This window comes from Saccopteryx bilineata, chromosome 3 (genome assembly GCF_036850765.1).
Source record: "Saccopteryx bilineata isolate mSacBil1 chromosome 3, mSacBil1_pri_phased_curated, whole genome shotgun sequence".
Lineage (NCBI taxonomy): Eukaryota > Metazoa > Chordata > Mammalia > Chiroptera > Emballonuridae > Saccopteryx > Saccopteryx bilineata.
Genome location: NC_089492.1, coordinates 310,215,944 through 310,234,359, shown reverse-complemented (window position 1 = coordinate 310,234,359; position 18,416 = coordinate 310,215,944). Strand labels below are relative to the sequence as shown.

At 50.7% G+C, this 18,416-nt stretch overlaps 1 protein-coding gene across 3 annotated transcripts; it reads right to left on the bottom strand.

Moving 5' to 3' along the window:
- Nucleotides 1-1,698: 1,698 nt before the first annotated feature.
- On the bottom strand, nt 1,699-17,553 carry BCAT2 (branched chain amino acid transaminase 2). Of its 3 annotated transcripts, none has more exons than XM_066271617.1 (11): nt 17,368-17,553; nt 14,161-14,235; nt 13,311-13,514; nt 6,205-6,315; nt 5,997-6,116; nt 5,677-5,840; nt 4,205-4,347; nt 3,956-4,041; nt 3,611-3,751; nt 3,460-3,534; nt 1,699-2,614 (listed from the first exon to the last, which is right to left on the bottom strand). In XM_066271617.1, the coding sequence occupies exons 1-11, from the start codon at nt 17,389-17,391 to the stop codon at nt 2,576-2,578; spliced, it is 1,182 nt and encodes a 393-aa protein (XP_066127714.1). In that variant the 5' UTR covers nt 17,392-17,553; the 3' UTR covers nt 1,699-2,575. The 3 variants fall into 3 exon arrangements, with proteins under 3 accessions (XP_066127714.1, XP_066127715.1, XP_066127713.1); XM_066271618.1 differs by lacking the exon at nt 17,368-17,553 and adding an exon at nt 17,152-17,285; XM_066271616.1 differs by lacking the exon at nt 17,368-17,553 and adding an exon at nt 14,330-14,352.
- Nucleotides 17,554-18,416: the final 863 nt, after the last annotated feature.

Here is an 18,416-nt window from a genome sequence, read left to right as displayed (position 1 = left end):
TTTTTAAAGAAATTAAATTTGCCTGGCCTCCTGTGGTGGCACAGTGGCTAGAACCTCGATCTGGAATGCTGAGGTCGCCAGTTTGAAACCCCAGGGTTGCTCAGTCAATGTAAGTATGACAAGAAGCTCTGGCAGGTTGGCTGTGTAGAGCATTGGCCTGTTACATAGATCTCCCAGGTTCAATTCCTGGTCAGGGCACACAGGAGAAGTGACCATCTGCTTCTCTTCCTGTCCCCCACTCCCTTCTCTCTCTTCTGCAGCCAAGGCTCCACTGGAACAAATTGGCCCAGGCACTGAGAATGGCACCATGGCCTCACCTCAGGCACTAAAATGGCTCTGGTTGCAATGGAGCAGGGGTCGGGAACCTATGGCTCACGAGCCAGATGTGGTTCTTTTGATGGCTGCATCTGACTCACAGATAAATCTTTAACAAAAAAAAAAATGTTAAAAATATAAAACATTCTAGCCTGACCAGGTGGTGGCGCAGTGGATAGAGCGTCGGACTGGGATGCGGAAGGACCCAGGTTCGAGACCCCGAGGTCGCCAGCTTGAGCGCGGGCTCATCTGGCTTGAGCAAAAAGCTCACCAGCTTGGACCCAAGGTCGCTGGCTCCAGCAAGGGGTTACTCGGTCTGCTGAAGGCCCACGGTCAAGGCACATGTGAGAAAGCAATCAATGAACAACTAAGAAGTCGCAACACGCAACAAGAAACTGATGATTGATGCTTCTCATCTCTCTCCGTTCCTGTCTGTCCCTGTCTATCTCTGCCTCTGTAAAAAAAAAAAAAATATATATATATATATATATATATATATATATATAAAACATTCTCATGTATTACAATCCATTTCCTACCATTCATTTCATGGTTGTGGGTGGCTGGAGCCAATCACAGCTGTCCTCCGGGACACTACCAAATTTTTATTGGATACAGGTATTGATCGACTTACGACCTATGCAACTTACAACCATTCGACTTTACAACCACAATCACTAGCCATGACTGCTCCGCGTCTGGCAGCGTAAGCGTTGCCCAGCTGGGCATACAACAGTGTGGACCAGCTTCCAGCAGGCAGCACTACCATCTCCGTGTGCACCATTTCAACTGTTATCCCAGACTTGGTACAATAATTAAAGAAAATTATGATAAAATATAACTTAAAGATTTTTATAACATCATTTCACAGTACTGTACATATAGCCTACTCAACTTACAACCAAATCGTGTTACGACCGGTCTGTCAGAACCAATCGTGGTCCTAAGTCAAGCACTAGCTGTAATGCGTAATGTACATGGGCCCTTGTATGGCTCTCACAGAATTACATTTTAAAATATGTGACGTTCATGGTTCTCAGCCAAAAAGGTTCCTGACTCCTGCAATAGAGCAACGCCACAGGTGGGCAGAGCATCGCCCCCTAGTGGGCATGCCGGGTGGGTCCTGGTGGGGTGCATGTGGGGGTCTGTCTGCCTGCCCACTTCTCACTTAATAAAAATACAAATATATATGACAAGAAACTGAGTTGCTGCCTCCCGCTCCTCCCCCCTTTCTCTATCCTCTCTCTAAATAATAATAAAAAATTGAATTTAACGTGATGACATTGATCCAAGAGTACATAGGTTTTGGGTAAACATCTCTGTAGCATTTGAACTGTTGTGTTGTGTGTCCATCACCCAAAATCAAATCATTTTCCATCACCATATATTTGTTCGTCTTTATTGTTTTAAGCACTTTACATGTAATAACTAATTTAATCTTGTTGAGCCTTAATGGATGCACACTCTTATCCTCATTTTAAAAATGAGAAAACTGAGGCTCAGAGTAATACACTCACTTCCCCATGGTCACAGCTATTAGGGAATTTTTTTTTAAGAGTTGACCTCTAATGAGACAATGCAAGAAGAGGGTTATCTGAAATGTGAATATGTATCCCCAAAATTTCCCTGCTTCACCTAAGCGTGGCCCAGTGACTGCATGTACAGCGGGGCTGTCCCCGAGCTGGGGGAGTCAGGCGCCCATCAGCGGGTGAAGAAGCTAAGTTTGTGACGAAGCGATAGAATCTACCACAGCAGAGAAACCGCCAGGAAACTGGGGGCTCCGATTGAAAATGAACCGGGCAGAGCACCGGGACTCCTGGTTAGGACCTTAGAGTCCCTAAGTTGTTGCATCACTGGAGATGACAGATAATGTCTTGTATTTGGCATTATTTCAGAATTGTAGCAAAGACAAAAAATATATAAAACAAACGACAGCACTTGGGAGAGTTGGCCTGAGAACAGAGAGGTGCGAAAACTAGGCCAAGGAGTGTTGACCCCTCAACACTGAGCAGCGAAGAAGAGTCCAAAACCCCCAGGCCTGAGAGGCAGAGCTAGGGGCCAAGACGCCTGGGTCCCGCCCTAATGGCTTTGGGAGTGTAGCGACCACGTGGGGGCGCCAGAGACCCAGGCGTCCCGGCTCCCCACGCCTTTTAATTCATATTGCACTTCAGGTGAGTCGTTGATGTGAGGGTCCGGCTGTGATGAGATGCTGTTAGACCAGCCGGTTGATCCAAGGGGTAGCCAGGCACAGCCTGCAGCGTCACACCGGGAGCATCCACTCGTGGGCTTTTCCTCCATACTGCAGTACAAGAGAGGGGCAGAGAGTGAGAGATAGGTCACCCTGCAACACCCAGCAGACGTGGGACATCCCAGGCTGAGTGCTTGTGGAGCGGTACCCCAGGTCCCCATAGGAAATGTAGTCCACTTCTCTGCACCTGCTGGCAACCATGGGAAGGGGGAATCATTGCAAAGATGGCACAGAGGCTTAAGGGAGGTATAGTTCTGCAAACGAGTTATTCTAAGGCCATGAGAGCTGGGAGGTGGCAGGGAGGGGGGGCAGCTGAGAAAGCCCGATAGTCAAGAGAAGTGTAGTTCTAGATCCCGATGCACAGGGGTTTCCAGAAGCTCACAGGAAAAGTAGCTCTAGATCAAGTGGCAGGAAGGTTCACAGGAAAGAAATCTTGGCTCAGACAAATGAAAATACTTCCAGAGGATCATGAGAGGAAATAGTCCTGGGCCCCCCCCCTCGGGGAGGGTGCCCAGAGGCTTGTGGGAGAGATTTCTCAGGCCAAACGGATAGCCCAGGGCTCCAGGGGAATCCACAGAAAGTGGACTTTTGTGGGCCTCAAGTCCCAGAAGTTCACGGGAAGGGGATTTCTCCCAGCGGAAGGACACCAGGGGTCTGCAGACGTACAGGGAAAGAGTCTTCTCAAGCTAGGGCTTCAGAGGCTGGCAGGAAAGGGTCACTGAGCCCGAGGCTCAAGGAGAACTGATTCAGTCAGGAGCCTAGAGGCCAATGCAAGGGTCGGTTATCATCTCAGGGGATGACTGAGGGGGCAATCAGCTCTCAGACCAGGGGCTCATGGGATGGGAACTCCTCTGGGGAACAAGCCACCAGCCCACCTCCTGGCGAGTGCACCTCACCTGGATTGCCTTCAGCTCCTTCTGGAAGCGGAGGATTAGCTCTGGCCCATTTTCCATGGTGGGGATGTGGAGGTTCTAGGGAAGAATGTGGTGCCCTGATGACCAGGCCCCTGTGGTCATCTCTCCCGCCTCCAGTGGCAGCCCCGCCTACCTTGCCTTGGTACAGGATTCGATGCACAGGGCAGACCTGGCAAGCGGTGCCTGAGCCAAAGACTTCCCGAACCCGTCCCTCCTCCAGTGCTCGCAACACCTGCTTCATGGTGACCTGGCGCTCCACCACCCGGAACTCCTGCTGCAGGGCAAAAAGCAGACACACATGAGCCCGGCGGGCAGCCCTGCTTCCCTGCCCTAAGGAAGCTGTGAAAGGCAGAGAACGCAAGAGGAGATAGAAAGAGGGACAGAGACAGCCAGAGTGCCCAGCCCCTCAATGCACCGGCCCCCTGCCACAGCAGCAGCCACCCCTGCCACTGCCTGAAGACCCCATAGCCTCACTCACCCAGGTCTGGGCCAGGTCCAGCAAACTGTGTCTGACGACTCCAGGCAGGATGACACCGTTCAACGGGGGCGTCACCAGTTCCAGCACTGGGGCAGGTATGGGGGGGGGGGTGTCACCTCACACCCTCATGCATACCCTCTCATCCTCAGCACCCACCCCAATCCCCAGCCCCTGGGACCTGCAGCCTGCTTGGAGTTATGGTAGCACCCACTGGCCCCAGGGTTTGGGTTGGGTCATGGGTGGGCTCACCCCCATCCTCGTGGGTCCAGTAGATGAAGATGTTCATGGTGCCCACCTCGGTAAGCTGGTGGTCAGGCCCATACAGCCAGAGGACCTGCTCACAGCCCTTGCTTTTTGCCTCCTGCTGCACAAACACTGTGGGCCCATAATTCCTGACAGAGGAAAACATGGTTGACGAGGGCACGGGAACCCAACAGGGCCCTAGATGGGTCTTTCCATACCAAGGTTGATCCCGCTCCTCCCCAGCTCAAAGCCCTCCCTTGTGGCTCCTCAGTACGCCCAGGACAGACTTTCTGGCCAGCAGCTTGGGAATAAGGCTCTAAGTGGTCTGCCCACCCTTCCTCCCATCTTCCCACTCTCCAGGTCACAAGTCCATCAGCTGGGACCACCTTCCTCATCCAACTTCCCAAGTGAACTTTAAAATCCATGACGTCACCTACTCTCAGAGGCACTTACACACCTCCAGGCTGGGCTCTTGCCTCCTCTGGACTCCCCCAGTAAGTTGGGCCACCTCAGTGATTTCCCAAAGCACCTTACTTTAACACTGTCCCTCACCCAAAGCTGGCTTCACACCCCCCTCGCCCACAAGGCTCCTGTGGCTCCCCACATCTCTGGGACAAGATCACAGACCTTCCACCTGGCGTTCAGGGCCTGGCCTGCTTTGTACCAGACTTATTTTTCTTGTCTGACAACTTCTGTGCCTTGCTCTCCACCCCGTCCCTTACATATGATTTCCAGGATTGGAAGTTGCTTACCATCTTTCCTACCCAAACAACCATCTCCTTCCCACCCTTCAGACTCAGTTGGGGTGTCACCACCTCCTCTGTGAAGACTTTAAAAACGCCCGTCCCCTCCATCAGAGCCCTTGGGAGCCCCTGGAGGGCAGGGGCTAGGCCTGACTCATCTTTCCCCTGCTTCGCTCCATGTACGGCCCAGCCCCCAGAAGTTCTCAGAAGGTGGTTATTTGAAAGGGCCTGAGAGAACCCCCAGCTGCATCCACACCTGCTATCCCTACATGCCACACTCCAGTCTCTGTCTCAATAACCAACCAAGAGACCCTCCCTGCTGTCCTGAACAAACCTCCACAGCAAGTCCACACACAGAGTGATGTGCTCTGGAGGCCCAAAGGCCTAGGGAAGCTGGGTGGGGAGGGGGCAAGCCTGGGTGTTCAGGGTAGACTGCCTGGGGGTGAGATCAATGAACTAAGTATAAACTTTAGTTCTGGAGGCTTCCCAAAGGGCCAATCCTAGTTTATCCAATCACCTCCATACAACCCCACCCCACCCCCCACACACAAACACACCACCCTCACCACCATGGTGCCAATGACATCACATCCCATTTTGAGGGCAGAGCTGCCCCAACCATGTAAAACAGAACAGGAAGGGATCCAAAGACACAGCCCAAAACATGGGCACTACAAGTTGCATCTCTGACATCTGGTGGACCACACCATGGGGGGTTAGGGTGGGACCACTTACCCCCCCAGTTTGCAGTCTCCAACCCCACCCGCCCAGGCCCGGATGAATCCTGGGTCAGCCAGGAGGGAGACAGGGTTCATGGCATCTCCAGGGAAGTATGCGCCCACAGGACAGAGAATGACGAACAGGAGGGCTCTCGTGGAACTGGCGACACCTAGCGAGGGCTGTGGTGGGCAGACGGGGGCATCAGGAACCCAGGGGCCCAGGCCTCCCGCCCTCCCCTGACCCAGGAGTCCGGGTCCCCAGCCCTTCCCTCTAAGATCCCCCACCCCAGCGGGTACCCAGCCCCCCACGCCGCCCAAGCACAGAGTCGGGCCCACCTCATTCCCGATGAGTACAGGCCGCACGTAGAGGCTGGAGCCGGGGCTGTCGGGAACCCAGTCCTTGTCCACTTCCACCAGCCGGCGGATGCACTCTAGCAACTCAACCTTGTCAAAACTCTGCACGGGATTCCAGCGAGTCAGGGGCTTCAGGTGGCCCTCGCTGTACTCCACACCCCCCTCCACCAGGGTGGCCAGGGCCCCTCACCGGCAGGCAGAGGCGCAGCGCCGAGCGCAGCATGCGGTCCATGTTGAGCCAGGGTCGGAAGAGGCGCACCTGCCGGTCGCTGCCTTTGAACGCCTTCATACCTTCAAAGAGCTGCGGGGGACGGGCGGGCGGTCAGGAGGAGACAGGGGGACACCAAGACAGAACCTGACACAAGCACACAAACACAGAAGTGGACACAACTGGGGAGAGATGAACCCGCTGAGCACACAGAGGAAAAGAGAGAAGAGACAGAGACGCAGAGCGACAAGACACAGAGATGCTTGAGAAAGCCAAGAACAGAGGCCAGAGAAAGTGGCCCAGAGACGGGGCAGACAGGACATGCTGCCCAAGCCACGTCACTGGTACTGGTTCTCAGGACTGATGATGGTGTCAGAGTTATGTTTTTAAAGAGTCCTTGTGTTTAAAAAACAAAACAAACCCTGAAATAACTATGGATAAAATAATACAATGTCCAGGATTTGCTTCAAAATCCTACTGAAAGGGGGAAGTCCAAATTAAACAAGATTGTGGCCAGCCATGCTAACTGGTGAAGCAGGGTGAGGGGAGGGGTAGGTCCTATCACTCTACCTTTTTTATTTTTTTTGTATTTTTCTGAAGTTGGAAACAGGGAGGCAGTCAGATAGACTCTCGCATGCGCCCAACCGGGATCCACCCGGCACGCCAACCAGGGGGCAATGCTCTGCCCATCTGGGGCATCGCTCTGTTGCAACCAGAGCCATTCTAGCACCTGAGGTGGAGACCATGGAGCCATCCTCAGCACCCGGGCCAACTTTGCTCCAATGGAGCCCTGGCTGCGGGAGGGGAAGAGAGAGTCAGAGAGGAAGGAAAGGGGGAGGGGTGGAGAAGCAGATGGGCGCTTTTCCTGTGTGTCCTGGCCGGGAATCGAACCGGGACTCTTGCACGCCAGGCCGACGCTCTACCACTGAGCAAACCGGCCAGGGCCATATCACTCTACTTTTATGTTTGAAGTTTCCTGTAATAAAAACTTTTTAATATTAAAAAAAAGTCCTGGCTGGTTAGTTCAGATGGTTAGAGCATCGTCCCAATATGCCAAGGTCTCAGGTTTGAACACGGTCAGTACACATATAAGAATCAACCAATAAATGCATAAATAAGTGAAAAAACAGATTGATTTATGTCTCTCTCTCCCCCTTCCTCTCTCTCTCTCAAATCAATAAATTAAAAAAAAAATTAAGATACATTTGACTGCATAAAAATAAAACTGGGAAGCCTGACCAGGCAGTGGCGCAGTGGATAGAGCGTCGGACTGGGATGCAGACGACCCAGGTTCGAGACCCCAAGGTTGCCAGCTTAAACGCAGGCTCATCTGGTTTGAGCAAAAAGCTCACCAGCTTAAACCCAAGGTTGCTGGCTCAAATAAGGGGTTACTCGGTCTGCTGAAGGCCCGTGGTCAAGGCACATATGAGAAAGCAATCAATGAACAACTAAGGCAAGGGTCCCCAAACTACAGCATGTGGCCCCCGAGGCCATTTATCCGGCCCCTGCAACACTTCCGGAAGGGGCACCTCTTTCATTGGTGATCAGTGAGCATCTGCATCCTGTGCTCCTGGAGTACTGTATGTGGCGGCGGCGCTGCGGTTATGGCTAGCAGTGACAAATATGGAACACTGACCATCTCATTAGCCAAAAGCAGGCCCATAGTTCCCATTGAAATACTGGTCAGTTTGTTGATTTAAATTTACTTGTTCTTTATTTTAAATATTGTATTTGTTCCCATTTTGTTTTTTTACTTTAAAATAAGATATGTGCAGTGTGCATAGGGATTTGTTCATAGTTTTTTTATAGTCCGGCCCTCCAACGGTCTGAGGGACAGTGAACTGGCCCCCTGTGTAAAAAGTTTCGGGAGGATCCCTGAACTAAGGTGTCACTACGAAAAACTGATCATTGATGCTTCTCATCTCTCTTCGTTCCTGTCTATCCCTCTCTCTGACTCTCTGTCTGTCTCTGTATAAATAAATAAATAAATAAATAAAGCTGGGGAGACAATTTCAATTCATATCACAAATAGTTTATCTAATATACAAGGTACTCCTACAAATAAAATTTTAAATTTATTTAAAACCCATCCCACCTAAAAATAAAAAACCTAAAAAATAAATGGTTCACAGAAAGGAAATAATAATGGCTCTTTATGTTTGTGAAAAGATGGCCAACTTCCTAATCAGAGGGAAAATGAAATTAAAATTACTTTGAGACCCTAGCTGAGTAGCTAAGTTGGTTGGAGTATCATACACATACACCAAGGTTGTGGGTTCAGTTGGCACAAGAAACAACTAGTGAATGCATAAATAAACAGAGCAACAAATTGATGTTACTCTCTCTTTCTCTCTCTCCCTTCCTCTCTAAAAAATGATTTAAAAAAATTTTTTTAATTACTTTGAGATAGCCCTGGCCAGTTGTCTCAGTGGGAGAGTGTTGACCTTGCGTGTTGAAGTCCCAGATTCAATTCCTGGTCAGGGCACACAGAAGAAGCAACCATCTGCTTCTCCACCCCTCCCTCTCCCCCTTCTTCCTCTCTCTCCCTTCTCCTCCTGCAGCCACGGCTCAATTGATTTGAGTGAGTTGGCCCCAGGTGCTGAGGATGGCACAGTAGAGCCTCCCCCTCAGGAAATAAAAATAGCTCTGTTGCTATCTAAAAGTCTGACAAGAGTCATCCAGGGTGTGCGGATAACAGGTTCTTCTGGTGGATATGGAAATTGATGTAACTTCCATACATGGAGTGGATGTGGCAATATCCATCACAATTATTGGCTCACATACACTTCCACTCAACAGTTCTATAAACTGGAAAGATAAACTTGCACTGAAAGTGACAGGTTTATAAGATTGTTGATTGCAACATTGTTTATGATAGCACCAGACTAGAAATAACCTAAGTGTCCTACAATAGGGGATACTATACAGCAGCAAAAAGAAAAAGCTCTTAAAGGACACTCAAGAATTTCTAAGATGCATTAAAGGAAAAAAGCAAGATGCCAAGGAATGAGTGTACAGTCTGCTACCTTTTGCATGAAAAGAACGGCAACAATGTTAGTGTTGATATCTTTTTTTTTTTTTTTTTTCTGTTTTTTGTTTTGTTTTTTTTCATTTATCTGAAGCTGGAAACAGGGAGAGACAGTCAGACAGACTCCCGCATGCGCCCGACCGGGATCCACCCGGCACGCCCACCATGGGGCGACGCTCTGCCCACCAGGGAGCGATGCTCTGCCCATGCTGGGCGTCGCCATGTTGCGACCAGAGCCACTCTAGCGCCTGAGGCAGAGGCCACAGAGCCATCCCCAGCGCCCGGGCCATCTTTGCTCCAATGGAGCCTTGGCTGCGGGAGGGGAAGAGAGAGACAGAGAGGAAAGCGCGGCGGAGGGGTGGAGAAGCAAATGGGCGCTTCTCCTGTGTGCCCTGGCCGGGAATCGAACCCGGGTCCTCCGCACGCTAGGCCGACGCTCTACCGCTGAGCCAACCGACCAGGGCAGTGTTGATATCTAGAAAGCAGAACTCCAGAAAAACACAGGAACTGGTCACTGGGGCAGCTGTGGGAGGGCGGCAACAGGCTGCAGAGCTGAGGAGGTACATTTCTTCTTTTACATTTAGAATTCTGAACTATGTGGTACTGGCCGGAGAGCGCAGTTGGTTAGAGCATCGTTCCAAAGCGCAGAAGTTGCCAGTTCAATCCCTGGTCAGGGCACATGCAGGAATAGAACAGATCAATGTTCTCTCACTCTCTTTCTCTCTATCTCCCTTCCTCTCCCGATAAAATCAATAAATAAAAAAATTTTTTAAAGTTCCATAAATAAATTTAAAAAAAAAAAATCTGAACTGTGTGAACATATGACCATTTTTAAAAACTATTTTAATGAAAAAACACTCCAAATAAAAATTTAAAACTTAGGCCCTGGCCGATTGGCTCAATGGTAGAGCGTCGGCCTGGGGTTCAGAAGTCGGGTTCGATTCCCGGCTAGGGCACACAGGAGAAGCGCCCATCTACTTCTCCACCCTCCCCCTCTCCTTCCTCTCTGTCTCTCTCTTCCCCTCCCGCAGCCAAGGCTCCATTGGAGCAAAAGATGGCCCAGGCACTGGGGATGGCTCCATGGCCTCTACCCCAGGCACTAGAGTGGTTCTGGTCGCAACAGAGCAACGCCCCAGATGGGCAGAGCATCGCCCCCTGGTGGGCGTGCTGGGTGGACCCTAGTCGGGCGCATGCAGGAGTCTGTCTGACTGCCTCCACGTTTCCAGCTTCAGAAAAATACAAAAAAATAAAAAAATAAATAAAAATTTAAATAAAGGGGAATAAGAACAGAAAGCAGATGTTTTATATATTATTCTGGATGCATATTATTACCATGATAATAAAAAATACATAACAATACAAGTGGTCCATCTGCTATTGCACACATGCCCCAGAGCAGGGGTTGGGAACCTATGACTTGCGAGCCAGATGTGGCTCTTTTTTTTTTTTTAATTTTTTTTATTATTTATTTATTCATTTTAGAGAAGAGGGGGAGAGACAGAGAGAGAGAGAGAGAGAGAGGAGAGACCGAGAGAGAGAACGGGGAGAGGAGCAGGAAGCATCAACTCTCATATGTGCCTTGACCAGGCAAGCCCAGGGTTTCGAACTGGCGACTTCAACATTTCCAGTCGACGCTTTATCCACTGTGCCACCACAGGTCAGGCCAGATGTGGCTCTTTTGATGGCTGCATCTGGCTTGCAAACAAATCTTCAATAAAAAAAAAATGTTAAAAATATAAAACATTCTCATGTATTACAATTCACTCATTTCCTACCGCTCTTGTTCATGGTTGCGGGTGGCTGGACCCGATCACAGCTGTCCCTCCGGGACAACACCAAATTTTTACTGGATAATACATAATGTACATGGGTCGTTGCATGGCTCTTACGAAATTACATTTTAAAATATGTGGCGTTTATGGCTCTCTCAGCCAAAAAGTTTCCCGACCCCTGCCCCAGAGTAAAGATGACTAGGGAACGTGATTCTCCCGTGCTCTCAGTTCCCCATGCACCTTAAAGCAGACAGATGGCCAAAAACGTCTATTTTGTATGCCGGGGCTTCTAAACCCTTTCATCGGTGCCCACTCAAGTGAAGTGCTGGGTCCCCAGCTGGAGGACAGAGAGGTAAGTAAATGATGGTCTCCAAACACCACCTTCCCATGGTCATAGCCCTGGCTATCCACCCTTGGTCTAACTGCTGCCAAAGGTGTCTCCTCTGCACAGGATGGACTGGTTCTAGTCAAAAGTCTGGAGTACGTGGGGGGAAAGCCCTCAAAATTCTTTAAAGGAAAACACGCCTAATGTCACAGAATTATACTTTGAGGCACAACAATTACTCAAACTACAAACAGCTAGCCCTGGCCGGATAGCTGGTCGGTAAGAGTGTTATCCCAATACACAAAGGTTGCCAGTTTGATCCCCAGCCAGGGCACATACAGAAAGAGATCAATGTTTCTTCTCTCTCTCTTTTTCTCTAAAACCAATCAATAAATTAAAAAAAAAAAACAAACCTGGCCTGGCCTGTGGTGGCCCAGTAGATAGAGCGTCAACCTGGAATGCTGAGGTCGTCAGTTTGAAACCCTGGGCTTGCCTGGTCAAGGCACGTACAACAAGCAAGCAATGAATAACTAAAGTGAAGCAATTATGAGTTGGTACTCCTTGTTCCCCCCATACACACCTCCTTGCTCTGTAAAATCAATAAAAAATTTTTTTGAAAAAAATAGAGCCTGACCAGGGAGTTGCACAGTGGATAGAGTGTCAGACTGGAACGCAGAGGACCCAGGGTCGAAACCCCGAGGTCGCCAGCTTGAGCGAAGGCTCATCTGGTTTGCCCAAAAGCTTAGCAGCTTGGACCCAAGGTCGCTGGCTTGAGCAAGGGGTCACTCGCTCTGCTGTAGCCGCCCCAACCCCACCCCCATCAAGGCATATATGAGAAAGCAATCAATGAACAACTAAGGTGCCGCAACGAAGAATTGATGCTTTTCATCTCTCTCCCTTCCTGTCTGTCTCTATCTGTCCCTCTCTGTCTCTCTCTCTGTCACCCACACAAAAAGAAAATTTTCTATATTTTTATTAAAAAAAACAACAACCTGCAAACAGCTACTAGAGTTATAATATGTTCATTCAAATCCTGTCACAGCTAAACTTTCCTCAGAAGACTGTGCTTCCAGCCATAGCTTTAAGTTGTTAAGTAAATGCTACCTGGATATCTCTCCTCACAGACCCTTCACCGAGCCCCACAAAGCCGATCCACCTCCTGAGTCCCCATATAGACTACCTGATCACCTGGCCAAACCTCTGAGCACCATCCTCAGCCCTCTGTTCCCTTCTCACGCCCAGCCTGCCACCCCCTCATGTCCCGGAACCTCTTCCCCGTCCCCTCCCGTCCAGCCCCAGCTCAGGCCTCCACATCTACCTATTTTCTCCACTCTGGACTTTCAGCCCAGACTGGCCTCCTGGCTTTACAGCTCCAGCTCACCCTCCAGGTGTCCTGAGAGGGGACTCACTGGACCCAGTGCTGGCCCTGCCCAATGCCTGCGCAGAGCCTCCATGGTTCTAGTGCCTTTGACAAGGTCCAAGCCCCTTACCTCCTCTGTGGTCCTGATGCCGTCCTTCTCCACCACATTCCAATCCCACAATTCCCCCAATATGCTGGACTCTTCTTTGTACTTCTCTGTACTGGCTATCCCCTCTCCCTCTAATACCCTAAGCTCTCCTCTTTGCCCAGACAGACCCTACTGTCTTTCTTTATTTCCAATTAGAGGTAGGATTGGGTCCCTCCCTCTTTGGGTCTCTCGCGATGCCTCGCTGCCTCTGACAACTCTTAGATCACACTAGCTTGTAACCAAAACGTGGGGTTTTCAAGTGCAGGAACTGGATCTGCTCATCTGGAGATCCAGCATCGCCCAGCACAGGCCTGGTACGTGAGAGGCCTCTAAAGACAGAGGATGAGTCCATAGGAAGAAAAAACACAGAAAGCAGACCCGAGGAGGGGGACCTGGCAGCAGACGCAGCAGGAGGGAAGAGTTGCAGAAGCGAGAGTGGAGGCCGCCCCTTGAACCTGCAGTGAGTAGTGGAGAGCGGAGCAGGCCGGGTGCAGCGTGAGGTTCTGGAAGGGCTGGATTCGGGGCCGGCTCCAGCCATTCTTCTCAGTCCATTCCACCATCAGCATGTGGTCGGTGAATGTCTTCCCGAACACCAGGGTCTCGTTGGGGTCAGGCTTCTTATGTGGCTTCTGTGTCATTTCCACCTGCAGCTCTGCTGCCTAAGAAAAAAGGAGGGACACCCAGGTAGGTATCCTCAAATCTGGCAACAACCTCCAAACTGGAAAAAAACTATAACTCCCATGAAGCCCTGGGGCAAGGACCCAGAGAGAAGAGGGTCCTGTGACCTCAGGGGGTTCTGGGACATGCAGTTTCAACTCTCCCACAGCCAGATGACAGGCAATTAGGCTATATCCATCCCATTGCCTCGCACCTTGACCTTTGAATCCCAAACTTTTTGGAGATTCCCAAATACTACCTACAGCCTCCTCCTTCCTTAGACCCAGAGTTTAGGCCCCAACCCCTCTTCCTTGAGATCTAAAAGTATAACCCCCCAAAAAAATAAAAATAAAAAAATAAAAGTATAACCCCTCCCAGATGTAGATTTAACAGTGAGTAAACCGGGCGTATGCCCTGGGCCCCAACTTCTAAAAGGCCCCACAAAACCCCAACTTTACACTTTTTTCTTATGACACCAAGTTTGGTTTTATATGTGCAGTTTTAACATTAACAGTACATAATATTTTTTATTTATTTAAAAATATGGTTAATATGTATTTTTACTTTCCCTGTCTTTTTTAAGAGGCCCAATATTTTCTTCTGCGCTGGGGCCCCAACCGACCTTAATCCGCCTCTGGCCCTTTTTACCTTGAAACTGGATGAGGCATATCTTCTGGGACCACACAGAAGCCAAGGGACAGAAGGAAGTTTTCGGGCCCAAATCTGGGAATAGGGACAAAAGAAAGGTGGTGAGGACAGGAGAGAGCAAGCAGGAGGCCTTGGCAACTACTCCTTCCTTGGCATGCCCCTACTTCACTTGGGAGGTCCCTCTGGCCCACTCTGGCCCAGGCCCAGTGCACTCTAGACAGGCCATGTGGCCTGGTCAAGTCTTTTCCTCTGTCCGGATCAGCATGTAACAGGAAGGGATTCCAAAGGAGGCCAAGTCCCTCCCTGCCCCACAAGGGCTATCCCTAGGAAAAGCTGAATTAGCTCCTATTCCCTCCTCCATGCTGGGCAAAGTCAAACACAGGCACCTCCCACCCCAGGGAACTTTGGCCCCTGCCCTGAAACCAGTTCAGGCAGAAGACAACCTGACCGGCACCGCGGTAAGCAGGTAAGTGAAGGCCTCATTGAGGAGCCCAAATCCTGATAAGAGTTAGAAAAGGAGGTAACCTACAGGTCATGCTCCCCCAGGGCCCAGGATCTATACCCCCAGCCCCTCCTCCCTCAGACCCAGAAGTCCAGGCCCCCGGCCACTCCCCACTCAGATGCGGGAGTTCAAGTCCATATTCTTTCAGGGTATTGGATCCACTGAATTCAGATTACTTGGAACTCCCACCCCCACACTTTGGACATCAGTAATTCCAGTTCCCTTCAGATCTCCGGGCAGAGGGGTAGCCACGTGGACCTGGAGGTCACCCAGTCATCAACAGACACTGTCCAGATGACCACTTCTCTTGCGGTCCTGCCTGAGGCCAGCAGGGGAGGGCAGGTCTGGCTGTGTCCAGCAGGGTGGCCTCTACCCAGTGTTCTTGGATCTCACAATGCTGCTTTTCCCAGCCCAGTGGGAAGGCAGCTGGGTCATGAGGCTGGGGGTGACAACAGCTAACCTGCTCCTGCCCTGTGAGCTGGATGAGCCAACAACGATCAGTGAGAATGGATGTGAATGGCAGCGGTGACTGGTCAGTAGGTGAGTCATGGGGAGAAGGGGCTGTGTAGCTGCAGTGTCCTAAAGTCTGGGCCATGAAGTCAGGAGTAGCCTGGAGAGTGAGTGGGGCAAAGGGCTTCTGCTATGAATAGGATGTCGCTCCAAAACATGGCCTCTAGGTGGCAATATGTAGCACATATAAGTCTGTGGCCAAGCTTCTGCCCAGAAAGAAACAGGACACCCACAGCATGGACACTCAGGGTGGAGACAGACTGCATCTGGGCAAGAGAGCAGCCATCAGACAGAACCAGAATGGAAAAAAATAAGAGAGAGTAAAAGAGGGAAGAGCAAGAATGAGAAAAAGAGGCACAGAAATAGAAAGCAAATTTGAAAGGACAGAAAATCAGACCACGAGATGCCATAGTAGGTATGATCATAAGAAGAAAGAGACGCTGAGACGAGACAAGAGGGAGAGAAACTCAGGGGAAGTAAAGCCTGGGCAAACCAAGAAAAAATACTGAGGGTGGAATAAAGGGAATCAAAGGGAAAGAGAACAAAGAAAAAAAGAAATAGATGAAGCCCAGACTTCAGCAACAGAAAACAAAGGGAAAGGGAGATCCACAGAAATGAGGAAAGACTGCAAGAGACAAAATGATGTCAAAATCTGGAGAGAAACCATCTCAGTTATGCTTAGAGACAGGGGTATCCAGGAGAGAGAGAAAAGGGGGCAGAAAAACACACCCACAGGCAGAGAAGGTGCCGGGCACAGGGCTCAGACGAGAACTCTGTACTGGTCATAGAGTCCCTGTCACACTGGCAGAAACCACCTTCAGCTTCCCAGGACATTTCTCTAGAGGCAGGGGTCTCACCTCAGCTGATCACCAGACCATAGGGGTTGGGCCCAAAGGAGACTCTTAGATGGTAGATGGGCTTTTGAGAAAAAGGGTGTAATAGTGAGGCTGAATTAAGTAATGAGGACAGGGCTCTGTAACATTATGGAGGCTCCACTGTAACTCATTATAGCTCAGGACTGACCCCACCACAATCCAGACCACATCTCCCAACACAAGCCAGGAGTGTCCCCATCAAAGCCCAGGGGCCTCTCCATTGTAGTCTAGCATTGTCTTTCACACTTCAGGACTGCCCACACATCACAGCCCAGGAAGAGTCCCCATCATAGCGCAGTGCTATCCCTATGTCACTTAGGGACTGTCCCTGTCACACCTCCAAACTGTCCCAGTTAAAGCCCAAAAACTGTCTTTGTCACAATCCAGGACTTTCTCATCACAGACCGGAACTGTTCTGACAGCCTAAGACTCTCCACAGCCCAACCCCAGGCTGTCCCTATCACTGCCCATGACTGTCCCACCACAATCCCCAGTTCACATCAAAAAGCCCAGATTGCCCCAGTCATAGCCCAGGCCTATCTCCATCGGTCACTAAGAGTCCAAAAAAGTAAAAATCTCCCCAGCTATTAAGCTGAGATAAGAGACCCAGACAGAGTCAGGTGCAAAGTTAACAGGAAACACTTCTCCCAAGGTTATATGTAGTGGCTTCAAGGGTTGTAATGACCCCCTTCCTGAAGTTGTCGCTGTTTCTTTCCCCGCGAGAAACCTTGTTCTCTAAAATTGTAGACTCTCCGGAAACTCTGCTGGTTGACATCTTATCAGCAAGAATGGACTGTCTGTCTTGCCTGGAGTACCTCTGTCACTCTGACAATGAGAAGCTGCCTCTATTTCCAACTCAGGTGCAGAGCTTCAGATAAAGGGTTTGAGGGACACAGCAGCCCACATCTGCCTTAACCTTGAGTTCCAAGAGAACAGGGTCTTGAATCCAATTCCCAGTCCAGACCTGAAGATGAACTCTGGCCTTCATCTTACCCCCTCCTCTATAGGTACTGGGAGCCCCAGTCGGTGCTTCCACCGACTGACTATTCCCTTCTTAATCCCCCCCATTACTGTCCCCTCCTCCATGTTTTTCCCTCCTCAGACCTCGCGTCCGGGTCTCCTTCCCTCCGCCCACCGCAGCTCGGTACTCCTTCCAACGGGGATCTTCTCCTCCTCGGCACAGCAGAACCGGAGCGCGGGCGGGGCGCCGCCACGCCTGCCGGGCTGCAGGCGAGTGGTCCTCCTCGAAGCACGCCGCCCCGCGGGACTCCCCACCCCTGGCGCCGGGTCAGGAACCCACCTGGCCCAGTGCGAACCCACCTGGCCCAGTGCAGCTGCAGCCATGGTCGGTGCGGCGGGTAACTATGCCCGCCCTAGATTAAGACGTTCCGGCTCCGCCCGGTCCACGCCCCTTCCCACCCGGCACCCCCGGCTGCCATTATTACGTGGTGCCCTCGGGGAGACGGGCCGTGCTGCAAAGCGCATGCGCTGGGACACGCGGGGCAAAGGGGATTACATCCAAACACACCCTCCTCCCAGCCCCCATCCCTGATCTGTTCCAGCTACACCCCTGCTGATCAAGAGCGTGCATGCAGCGGTTTCAAAAATGCATTTTAATAAGTTCTGCCACCGAGCGTGGTTGAGGAAAAGCAGACCGAGGTAAGAGGGGGGGAAGGCCAGGACCTCCGCAGATCTCGACCCCTTCCTTGGTGAAAAGGAAAAGCACACAACACACGTGGGTGGGTGTATCGCGTAAATGAAAAGGGAAAAGGACTTTGGGAAACCACCTCTGAAGAGCATGGCTGGTAGGGATGAATGGGTTGCATCAAGAACCCTGTTTGAATGTAATTTTTCCTTCCAACAAGAACATGTGTATTTTTTGTAACTTTTTAAGGGGTAAAATCACACACGGTTCACCACGCCTCTTTCCAGCCCCTTTCTTTCATTAGTGGGGCCCGCAAATTTTCAATCTACCGATTTATCAGTGAGCCGCATTTCCTGGTTACGCTCCTTCCTGAGTGTCTCCCCAACATCAGGACCCCCAGAGGCAGAGGTAGCCAATTGCTCCTCGGTCATTACCGCCCAAACCTTCCGTGGTCAGAGTTCCCCCAGCTCCTGCATCCAGGTTACTATGACCCCAAACTAGTCCTGCTGTATCCTCATGTTCCGTCCCTAAACCACTGTGCCTTCGTAATTCTACTCTGGGACATTTTGCCCCAAATTCTTTCCCCGATGCCTAACAGCCACAGCCAGGGCAGTCAAATTCCAAACGTTCCCCCAGTGGGGTGTCTTCCTGTTTTTCTTCCCTCTCGCCTCACCACCCTGCCTGGGGATGGAGGGGTGCGGCGCCTACAAGCCGTCTCTGTCCC